The sequence below is a fragment of the Sinocyclocheilus grahami genome, unplaced genomic scaffold (assembly GCF_001515645.1).
Source record: "Sinocyclocheilus grahami isolate Dianchi unplaced genomic scaffold, SAMN03320097.WGS_v1.1 scaffold241.1, whole genome shotgun sequence".
Classification (NCBI taxonomy): domain Eukaryota; kingdom Metazoa; phylum Chordata; class Actinopteri; order Cypriniformes; family Cyprinidae; genus Sinocyclocheilus; species Sinocyclocheilus grahami.
This window is the reverse complement of record NW_015505420.1, coordinates 1083752-1095902: the sequence shown is the minus strand read 5'-3', so window position 1 is coordinate 1095902 and position 12151 is coordinate 1083752. Positions and strand designations below refer to the sequence as shown.

At 39.7% G+C, this 12151-nt stretch overlaps 1 protein-coding gene across 4 annotated transcripts in view; it reads right to left on the bottom strand.

Moving 5' to 3' along the window:
* Window positions 1–7311: 7311 nt before the first annotated feature.
* LOC107597941 (G-protein-signaling modulator 1-like) overlaps window positions 7312–12151 on the bottom strand; it is a 27498-nt gene continuing 22658 nt past the window's right edge. For 3 of the 4 annotated variants that reach the window (XM_016289154.1, XM_016289152.1, XM_016289155.1), the window contains exons 12-14: window positions 10115–10283; window positions 9170–9375; window positions 7312–7878 (exon numbers count right to left, since the gene is read on the bottom strand). In XM_016289154.1, the coding sequence (XP_016144640.1) occupies window positions 7672–7878; window positions 9170–9375; window positions 10115–10283 (582 nt within the window). In that variant the 3' untranslated portion in view covers window positions 7312–7671. The remainder of the gene's footprint in view (window positions 7879–9169; window positions 9376–10114; window positions 10284–12151) is intronic. The other variant, XM_016289153.1, reaches the window with a different exon arrangement.

Here is a 12151-nt window from a genome sequence, read left to right as displayed (position 1 = left end):
ATCTCGAATGGCGGAATCAGAAAAAAAAATAATAATAAATCAAGGCGCTGCATAAATTTGCCATATTTCTGTGGCCAAAATTGTCAACTTCGCATGCCGTCTCAACCTGACAAAGAGGATATCCACCAAAAAGCCAGGCGCCGGATAGCTAGCTTTACCAATGGTGGCGAGCCAGCTGTTGAACCGGCATGTAAAAGAAGCAAGACTATAGTGGCAGAGTTTGAGAAGTAGGTAAACGTGCCCCTGAATGAAACTGTTGATGAAGTTCACCAATACATCAGCCGCAACCACGACATGGAAGAGGAATGGGATTTCTTGGGTTGGTGGAAAAACAACAGCGGCGTTTTCCCATTACTGTCAAGAGTGGCCCATAGTATACTCAGCATCCCTGCAAGAAGTAGCAGTAGCAAGAGAAACAGTGCTGCTGGAGTAACTTTTAATCAGAGAAGGACGGCGCTGAAACCATCAACTGTCGATGCCGTTCTCTTCCTTCACAACGTATACTGAAAAGGATAAATTTGTGCAAATAGTTCTGCAACACTTTCCACAAACTCTTTTTTTTTTTTTTTTTTAAGTTAGAAGTTCGAGATTCAAATGGAATTTGTGACTGTCGCACCTGTGCTCAACCAGCAGTGTTTCATAATTAGTAAGTGTTTTTTCTCTTTTGCTCTTGTGCTGAGGGGGCATCTGTGCCTTGATGATACATATGTACATTAACTGACAGTCACCACTGATAAGCTACCACTAAATATTGTAGAAACTTAATTTGCTGTAAAGTTGCTTTGCAACGACTTGTATCGTGAAAAGCGCTATAGAAATAAACTTGAATTGAACTGAATTGATGAAACTGTTGCTTTACACGTATTTCTTTACTGGCAGTTGCATGTAATCCTGAAATACAGCATCTTGCAAAATTGTATATGTTGTGAGAGACCTATTCCGGGTTCGGGTCAGGTTTCGGGCTGTAAATTTAACAGGTTGGGTCGGGCTGCGTCAAACGATCTCGGGTACGGGCCGGGCTCGGACTTCAGTTTAAAGCCGGTGCAGACCTCTAGTAAGGGGCTCTCTGGGCTCGGCGGCAGCTGTGAGAAGGGGTAGAGAAGGGCTTGGGAGGAGTTCCAAGGCAGATGGTGTCTTGAAGATCACCAGCACCAGGAGGACTAGAGGGGTTTTGGGAGGCTATGACTTTGTGGCCCTGATGTTGTTGTTCAGTTGCCTACAATGAGTGAGTAACCACTCAGCCACAGCAATACCGTTCCAGGGTACAGGTGCTAGTTCCCGCTGGTAATTGTTGGAAGAGAGGATCTTCCAACCCACTCAAGACGACAGTCTTCAGGGTGTCATCTCTCCAGGACAACAGATGGGAGAGCTTGATGAACTCCTCCACATAGTCTTCTAGAGGGTGGCCATCTTTTGAGAAAGAGAGGTGCAGGTCGGCGGGGTGGTTAGGCGAGTACACTGCTGGGTTCATGCCATTTGTAGGTCTGGTTTTCTGTCGGTATAAACAAGGCTGAAGACAGGAATTTATTGCAGGTATTTATGAACAAGTGGTTAAATGGAGAAATGTAGGTAAATAATGGTACTAAAAAGTCTTACGGACTTGAAGGAGCATTAATACAGTGTTGGTGGGACTGGACACACACAGGAGGGAGACAGACAGGACGGGGTACACACACCACTGATGTCAGGTAAATATCACTCACTGTTACAGGTTAATTTGTGGAAGGTGATCACTGAAGTTAATATAGGAGAAGTCAAACGGACTCCTCACAGATAGGAGTCTGTAGTCCTGGTTGAGATCAGACAATAAATGGCTAGTGGTGTGAGTTTTTAGGCAGGGCTTTATTGGAGTGGTGATGGGGAACAGGTGCGGTTGATGGCCGAGTGAGTGCAGGTGAAGGACAGGGGTGATGCTAGGAAGTGTAGTTTCTGACTAGGGCAGAGGGAACGCATTCATGACAAATTGGCTTACTTCATCACACCATATCCATGCCCTCCTTTACAGCATGTTGTGTGTTACGATACTCTAGATCAGGGATCCTCAAATCTGGCCCATGAGATCCACTTTCCTGCAGAGTTTAGCTCTAACCCTAATCAAACACACCTGAACATGCTAATCAACGTCTTCAGGATCATTAGAAAATCACAGGTGAGTTTGATCAGGGTTGGAGCTAAACTCTGCAGGAGGCCCTCCAGGGCAAGATTTGAGGAACCCTGCTCTAGATGTTAAGCGCTGTGATAGAACCTTATATGTTTGAGCCCTAGACAGGAAAAATCTAAATGCAACCACAACAATCTGTTTCAATATGGTAACGGCTTTTGCTTGCTTAATTGTCAGAATATAGTTTTAAATGCACTATTATTACTTGTATTACAAAAGTTGCTGCATGTACGTCACCATTCTCCCGATTTCAAATCCTGGTGTTTCATAAGGATGGAAAAGAATAGTTCATAATTTAAATTGGGAAGTTAGTTTTGAGTTCTGAAACTCATTTTCACTGCCTTTATTTTAGTCAAAATTAAGTGCTAGAGTGATGCGCAATGAATCGTGGGTAAATTTTCCTTTCCATTTCTTGTGTCCACAGTGCCCTTCAAACTGTAAATGTTCACTCCCTTAAGATGGCTGAATACCTGGTGAAGTCACTACACCACCAACCACACAGCACATGTCCACTTTTAGACACTGATAGTAGACAAATTAAAGAGTTTAGTGAGAGTGATGTGTGTGTTGTAAATGTGTTTGAAGCGAGTTTCAGTGGACAGAGCCAAAAGTGCCTCATACTTGTGTTAATAGTTCTTTGCTGAAGAAGACGACCGGTTAATATCACTTTCATCAACATTTTATTAAAAGCAAGGGATTCATTCCCAAATTGATGGACAGAAAATAAATATAAAACAGTTATGTACATTTAGGGCAGTGGCTTTTCAAAGGCTTTCAGACATAAAATTTTATTACAGCATATGGAAGGCAAATCATAATACAGGAGGAAATAGTTCATTCAGATGGACTATAAAATATTTCAGTTAAACCATGTCAAAATGAATATCTATTTTTAAATAATTGACTAATACAGTTTCATAGTTAACCTCATCATCACATCATTTCATTATGAATCTATCACATATATCCTATGTTTTATTGATCTGGAGTCAGTGAGCTGAAGGTTTCAGCACTGTAGTAAGATAAAGTCATGTTAGAAACGAGGGTTAGTTACACGCATCATGCATAAGTTGCAAATATATTCATCAATATGAATCAGGTGTTTATCTTCTTAAAACAAAAGTAACTTCAAAAATACTTAGGAATGATACATAATGCATAACACATTCTTGAGTTAACCGAAAATTATCGTATATTTTTTATGGCCTTTGCTTATTTTTACCACAAGATGGCAGTGAATTGACTTGAAATATGAATTCCCTCCAATCATACTACTACTACTAATAATAATAATTGCTCCAAAAAGAAACAAAAAATCTTCAAAAACTTTTTGATTTACATTTCAACATGACTTTTTAAACCTTCTACATGAAACTGCCATCAGTGTGAGTGAGCCATTACTCTGCTGTTCAGTCGGCCACAAACGACTAAAATATTGAACAACTAAACCAATTCAATCAAAGTCCAAACTGCACGATTCAGTGATTCGGAGGCAGTTATGGAAAACTCGCTAATCACTTATTTGATTTTAAATTCAGTCAAAAGATGCTGTGAAGCATGAAATTGGTGGCTTAAATTAGCTTTTGTGCACATTCACGTTTCCCACAATTAACAACACTTAAAAGTATTTTCACAGTCTCTATTTTTTTGTTTGTTTGTTTGTTTTTACAGATTTCTTAACACTTTCAATAAATACATCTGTGGAGTTAGCATAGCATCATAACAAGAAACAGAGAACTGTAAAGAAGAGAAGCAGCCCTAATGTCTTGATTTATATTACAATGCTGTCAGCAGCTAAATGAAAATGCAATATAAAACTAAACTGAATTGCACTTGCGATTAAGAAGGTCAAAGATACAGCGGCAGCTGCGCGACTCTATCAATGAACACGGACCAAATACTGCTCAAGACCTCAGAAAACACAATATCAAAGAATACAATCAGAGTCTGCAGGTCTAATTAAGGCAGTAGACGAGAATCACATGACAATGAGAAGCTTGATCTGAATGTCTGGCATGGGAAACAATAGGGCGAATTCACTAAATGCCTGCGCCACATTAGCATCACATCGCATTATCTACCCGCCATCCAACTTAACCTGGTGCTAATATGAAGCATATTACCAGATTCAACCAGATTCAAAGGTCAGTAGCATTCCCCTGATACAATTAACACCGAGCTGTTATTGCCTGCACAAAGCAGACCGTCGCTGGAGCTTAAAGGGATAGTTCACCCAAAAACTAACATCCGCTGTTAATTCACTCATCCTCAGGCCATCCAAGATGTAGGTGACTTTCTTCTTCAGTAGAACAGTAAAGAAGTGTTTAGTTGAAACCGTGGTGACTCATAAAATTAAAGTCAATGGATACTGTCACTTTAAAACTCATAGACAAGTATAAAAGTATACTTAGGCCCCATCCACAAGGGGTTTAGCTGTATACGCATACATTTTGTATCGTATAGGCGTTTTGTCCAGATGGATCCGGCATTTTGGAAGAGTGAAACCGATATTTTTTTAAACCGGGTCCCAGAGTGGATAAATCTGAAAACGCCACCCTTGCGTTTTCGTGTGGACAGCGAATCCGTATATTTTCTGAAACAATGACGTCATCGGCCCACGTCTAACCTCTAGTCAGACACCGCTACGTCACGTAACAGCAACAAAAACATGAACAAACACTGAACGATTGTCTTTTTATTAACTAACATTAACACAGATTAATACATGTATTGTTCCATGTTCGTTTGTATACCGCACGCAAGGTTTATGCGCATAGTCCAAGTGTTCTTCTCCGTTTTTAGTGTATCTCTGTGGCAGAATTACAGCGTGCTGTACATGCTGGCCTGGCATGTATACTACATCGTTTTGTGTCGGTTTTGTGTGGACGCAGATATTTCTTGAGACGAGGGGGGGGGGGACAGATCAGATAGGGTTAGCTCTGGCTTTGTGTGGACGTAGCCTTCGTTTTTGTACGCATGCGCTGAACGCATAGCCTTTCAAAGTATACTCGATTTGAGGTGAACGCGAATTCAGGTGGTCAACACATGCGCTCTAGAGAGCTTCATCAACCCCCTTACACAAGTGCTTGTCAATGCAGGCATCTGTTGTTTTTGTTGTTGTTCTGTATCTTTATGGCTCATTTCCACTGAGGTTCAGTACAGTACAGTACGCAATTATTTCCGTTTCCATTGTCAGCTTGGTGGAAACGAGCCATTAGTTTCATTTTCTATTGTGAAACACCGGTCCAGGTCAGTGCTGCCACCTTGTGGAACAACTGATTAGTGCAAAACCAAGTCAATGACGTGTATCAATGCACGCCAGTATTTTGCCCCATTTCCAGTCGGAGTGACTGTCAGGCATCCGAAGTGAGTTTTGATTGAGTAACTTTTAGTAGAGATGCGAGAAACTAACCATTTCGAAGCTTCGAATCAACTGAACCAATTGCTTCGCAAAATGATTCACTGTTTCGAAGCGCTCGAAACACCACACGCGGGTGATGCCTGCTGGTCAAAAGTGTGTAAATGCAATAAAAACACAGGCAAAAACATGCATAAAACAGCTTTTACGAACCCAATGAAAATGCTTTCTTGAAAGTATAATATATTAAATGCAATCAAAATAATAAAATACCATTAAAAATTAAGTGTCTGTAAAATATGCGTCTTTAAAATAATTATTATTAATTTGCAAGGGCTTGTTTTGTTTGTTTTATGGAGAGCTTGTCTAAACAGGCCAGTAAGAGACTATTAACTAATACTCATACTTTTAATTACACAAAATGTCTACAAATTGATCAAACTGATCCGAGATCGTATAACCATAGACCCTGATGCAGTAGTTCGCCGCAGCAGAGCGATCGCAGTGAACTCGCATGATTCACGGGTTCACAGAGATCGCCCCCCTAAATGCCGAGTTCACACTGCACGATTTTCAAACTCGTCGGATCGCCGTTGTTTTCACACTTCAGTTGCTGCTGTGTTCACACTGCACGATGGATCGGCGACAGGGGGTTTCACATTGCATGACTTTACAATAGGAAGAATCGCCGACAGCTCTGTCTGGTGCAGGGTTGCCAGGTTTTCGCTACAAAACCCGCTCACTTACTACTCAAAACTAGCCTGAAAATAGCCCAATTGCTTTCGAGGGGGTCCCCCAGTAAAAATCGCGTTCAGGGGTAAAATACATTTTTTTTTGGTGGGGTTCTCCTGGTACAATTCACATTCCAGGGCCTAAATATCACGTTATTGGGATCGGTTCAACCTGCTAACATAAAAAACAACCGGTGGCATTCGCAGATTTGGCAACACTGGTCCACAAACTACGTTTCATATAACTCCTCCCTGAACTTCCCGCTGCCCTGTATCTTGATCTCTCATTGGCTGTAGGTCATCGCCGATGTGTTTTTCAGTCAGAACTAATTTCACACAGCGTGATTGTGAATCGACTTGCATCGGTGATTCCCTCAGATCGCGTCTTCGATTTTGACTCGGCATAAGACGAACTACTGAAATTTCTAAACGTTTCGAAACAGTTATGATGTAACGAAGCCTCGTTTACTGAAATCACGCGACTTTGGCAGTTTGATACGTGCTCCAAACCACTGTTTTGAAACAACTGATTCGCAAAGGTTTCGAAGCTTGATGAAGCAGTGTTTTAAAAGTGGCCATCACTAACTTTTAGATCTTTGCTGCTCGAGCCGCAAACTGTTTCAGTTCAGTCTGATTTGGTGAACTGGTTGAACGAGTTCACAAAAAAAAAAAACGGTTCAAAATAATGATTTGTTCACAAACTGGACATCACTCTGTAGCGTTTGCCTGAGGCTGTGGATTACAGGTAATAATGTTGCAAATAATGTTCAGTTTCTTGCACAGACCAATAATTTCGCTTCATATGACCTCAATATATCAACAGGAGCCACGTGTATTAATTTTGTGTTGCCTGATATGCTTCTTTTTTTTTTGACTCTCAAAGTGACGGTAGACTTGCATTTTATGAATAAATGCCTACATCTTGGATGAGTAAATTAATAGCATGTTTTCCTTTCTGCGTGAACTATCACTATAATATGTAGATAATGTGATGTTTGTTGCTTTTGTTCCTCTTTTGCACTGCAAGTCACTTTGGATAAAAGCATTTGCTAAATGCATTAATGTTTTTGCACCTCATTTGTTAAATTTCTTTTGTTAATCAGGTGCTAAAACAGTGCAGGCAGTGTTTGCAAATGAACAACACAATCACTGATTCTTAGTGAATTCACCTAGAGAGTTGCGGCCCTAATGTCTGTTACTCCATTCAATATAAACTCTATCAAACGTCATGTATCATTAGCTGTAAAGCACAGGAGGCGTAAAACTGCACCGTATACTGAGATGGCACTTGTGTTTTCATGTCTCACATGCGTCTCTTTGTGCACATTTCTTCATCTCATGAAAGAGTCCATCCAAATGTTCCCCATGAAACGTCCTCTCTCATTCAGTCCTCGTTGTTTGTCATTTGGCCCCGGCTTTCTTCAGGAGTCTGTGACCCCCGGCTCTCTCTCGTCCTCATCCTCGTCCTCGTCCGTCTCCTGTTCATCAGATGGGAGCTGCACGCGTTGCTCGTCCATTCGTTTGGCCTGAACTCTCTGTATTAGGCTGAAGAAATCCTCGTCTGGGACGGTTGGGGCCCGCGGACCCCCTTCAGGAGGAGAGCAGCGCTGGTCATCTATCCTGGATGACTGAACACATGCACAGTGAAAGTCAGTTCGCTAGGTAGAATAGAGCTCTTTTTATTGAACTATTTACACACAATCAGTGCTGCCATTAACTTTACATCTTTCAAAACTTAACATGTTTTCCGGAAGGATTGTGCTGGCAAGCTGGTTTAAACCACCAAGACAAACTCCAAATGAATTTCATTTTGGCTAATTCAAAATGATGCCACACCCATTCATTCTTTGATTTTGCTTTAAGTATATGACGTTATTTATGTACTATTATATTAGTATTATTTATATACTATTATAGTACTTATTAATGTTTTGAATTAGCTTTTATTTTCCTATTTGCAGTTTTTATTTAAAATGTTAGTCTTTTTTGTCATTTTTCATATATATATAGCTTTATTTTATTTCAGTTTTAATTTTAGAAGTTTTATAACTTCAACTTAAATTAGAAATGCTGCCTTGGCAACCAACTGAAATAAAATATGTTGAAGTGATAAATGAAGTTTAAATTGAAAACTTAAATTGAAACACAAATAAAGCTAAATAGAATTTTTAAAAAAAAAATTAATGACAAAAGCACAAAACAAAATTACAAAAATGTACATTAAACATTTAACAAAAACATACTTTTTTTTTGTTTGTTTTAGTTTTAGTAATTGTAGTACTTCAACAAAGTTATTTTATTTCAGTTCAGTTAATTTTCAAGTATTGTTTCAAGCATATTTTTTAGCTTCAATCCAACAATTTTAACCTGTTTTAGTTCATAGCCTTGGGAGCACGCTCATAATATAGGCCATGTCCACACGTACACGGGTAGTTTTTTCCATCTTCCGTTTTTAAAAAAATCTCCGTCCACATGAAAACGCAAACGCATGTTATGAAGCACTGTCAAGAGCATGCCAAACCAACAGGTGGCGATATAATCTCAACTGTAAAGCCATGTTGGCAAATCAGAAGCCTGAAAAAGTTTCCAGTAGGCGGAGATAATGGTGCATGCTCCAACGTCACAAGCCAAAAACTCCGGTTTCGCTGTCTACACGATAACACTGCAACCGGAGTTTTTGAAAATCTACACCCTGGCAGGCGTTTTCAAAAATGTTCAGTTTCAGTGACCTGGTGCTGCGTTTGCGTGTGGACGAACGGCCAAACTGCGTTGAAAATGCTGCGTTCGTGTGGACAGGGCAATAGAGAGATGTTTCTAAGCAGCTCACTAGAGTTTAGAACAGAACTAGCGTCACTGTGAGATAAAATACACCAGACATGTTTAGTCTCAACGCGTCTGATTGAAGGCTCTCTGTCTCACCTGGCACTTTATGAGCATGTTGAAGAAGTCATCGCTGGGCTCCTGAGGGTCGCTCTCTCCACACAGGTGGCCCAGGTTATTGTGGGTAATTCTGAGTCCGGGCAGGTTACTGACGCTCACCCTCTGATCGTCCAGACGACGGCTCTGAGAGCTGGCGATCAAATCGAACAGTTCTTCGGTCTGAGGAGACGTCAGCAGACTGGCATCTGAGAAACAACACAAACAACTCAACCTTTATGATTTTAATCTGTGATCATTTCACACTGATGATGAGCTTCATCAAATCTTTGGTCAAAAGTGATCCTGACTGAACTCTTGTTCATGCGAATTAGAAAATGCAAATGCATTTGTTGCAAAAAAAAAATAAAAATTAAACATGTAGTACATTATAAAAAATAATATGACTTTAATATTACAAAATTACTAAAACTTTAACTAAATTTAAAATGAAAGCAGAAAATGCAAGATAAAAATGTATTAAAAATATTGACTCTAGCCATTAGTTGACATTAGTTAATGCATTAACTAACAATGACCAATATAATTGTTACTGCATTTATTAATCTTTGTTAATGTAAGTTAATAAAAATCAAACTGTTTATTGTGAGCTCGATTAATAGATAATATAAACAGACTCAACCTTTGAGTTGCTTTTTAAAATGTATGAATAAATATTGAAAATAATTAAGAAATGCTTTAGCTAACTGCATTAGTTAACATTTAACAATGAAAAATACTTCTAATGTTAGCAAATGCAACCTTATTGTAAAGTGTTTGCATCATAAATTTGCATCATAAACTGCTTTCACTGTATGCAAATAAAGCAGCGTTAACATTCATCAAAATATCTCCAAATTCTTACGGGTTTGAAACCACATGAGGTGAGTAATAATCTCTTTTTCTTTAAGGACTAGTGAAACTTCAGCAGATTCTGTGCGATCTTACGCTGTGACTGACCGATCATGTCATTGATTGTGTTTCGATCCGCTCCTCCTGCGTTCTCTCCATTGGACGGCTCATCCAGCTGACAGCGCTGGTCATCCATACGGCTGCTCTGAAACTTACTCAAAAGGTCAAAGAAGCAGTCCTCATCTGACGCGTCACGAGCCAGTTTCTGCAGAAAACACACAGCAGAACATCAGCTCATCGCTTATCATTACAAAGTCAGCTGTAAACAAACCCAGCAGAAACAGTAATCAGACCGGTTCCATTCACAGCATCACATCAGTGTGCAACATTTAAAAGATAATGTAATATTTATCATTTTACATTCATCTATCGCTCTTACAACCTTTAAACCTTGAATGAAAAAAAGACCCTGAATCACATTACTCTATAATGTAATGTGACACATTTAGTGACAATGCAGTATTAACAGAGCGTAATGAAATTCGGGTTCCTTGGTCATGTGTTGGTGTATCTTTCCTGACTTGTGAACGCTCATGTGAGCTCTTATCTACATCTCCACAGCCCTGTCTGTGTGTGTGTGTGTGTGTGTGTGTGTGTGTGTGTGTGTGTGTGTGTGTGACCTTTCAGTGGTCACACACACACACACACACACTTAAACACTCTCCACAGCAGGGTACAGAAACCAAGACCAAAACACTCAAACCTACAGATCTACAAAAATCAAACAGTGGTTTAAATATACTGAATAAAATGCATTAACACACATCTCAGTAATCTTCATTTGAATGTCACCTTAAAAATACAAAAGCTGATGTTTGATTCGGTGAACTGGGATCAGTCAATAACAGCGTGAAATGAGCCTGCGGAGCGACCCAACCCTGTTCAACACTTCCACAAACAAGACGCATATAACGGCACATTCCACCATGACAGCCGCTGTCCTGTATCAGCATGCATACTAAGAACATTCAACCACTATAACCTATGATGACAAAGCTTAATCATCACATCCCAGCTCATCGAGCAACACCAGACCAAGTTCAGGCTCAAGTGTCCTGACAGCACAATCTTACAATGCAACGCAATACAAAGCCAGCAGATCTGATATTATGATAAATATATACTTATGGTGTGATTAATTAATCCACAGCCCGATCATCCAATCATAGACGCATCTATCTCTATTCCATCAGTGTGCATCTCTCTCTGTCCATCTTTGTGTCTCACTGTGGGAAAACAACTCATTAATTTGGCTCTGATTATGGAACGGTCGGGGGGAGGGAGGGTGGATTTAGGGTCATTAATGAACAGCGACTGTTAAGACTACTACAGACTGCTAAAATACACAATCACATACAAATATATGCAAATCATGCACAGGAAATCCTCACATTCTTCAGCCTGTATGTCTGTCATCCGTCAGCGTCTGGTCTCTGCTACACCTTCCCGTCACTGCTTGTCTGTCTCTGTTCAGCAATCACAGCTGCTTGTGCATTTACTTCAATAATTCAGTTACACGGAGGGTGAGATACGGAGAGAGAGCGGGAGTGGATTGACCGTGAAAGGTCTTTGTCCAAATAACGTAATCACAGTTTCCATAGAAACCCCTGACCCCTGTTACAGCATTTGGTCGTGCACATAAACCCTAAAACACCCGCCGGCTCCGTGTGTCTGTGTGTGTGTGTGTGTCGAAGGTCAAGGACTGGGGTCTTTTTTTGCACACCCATGGCAAAAATTAGCCTAAAATGTGTTAAAACAGTATCCTAAAATTAGTGATAATCACACGTGACACAATTGATCACACTCTGCAAAATTACTGCTTTTGTGTTGTAAAGTTGTTGGGGGAGGAATCAAATTGCATAATGAAGAAGCTTTAATTCTGAACAAACCAAAGAATCAAGCAGCTACAATACAATCTAAATAGTAGTCTAAGTCTATATACTGTATCTGTCATCTGAAACAATGTACTGAAATTTAACTTCAATTATAAATCAATACAAGAATTATACTATGATATATATATATATATATATATATATATATATATATATATATATTTTTTTGTTTTTTATT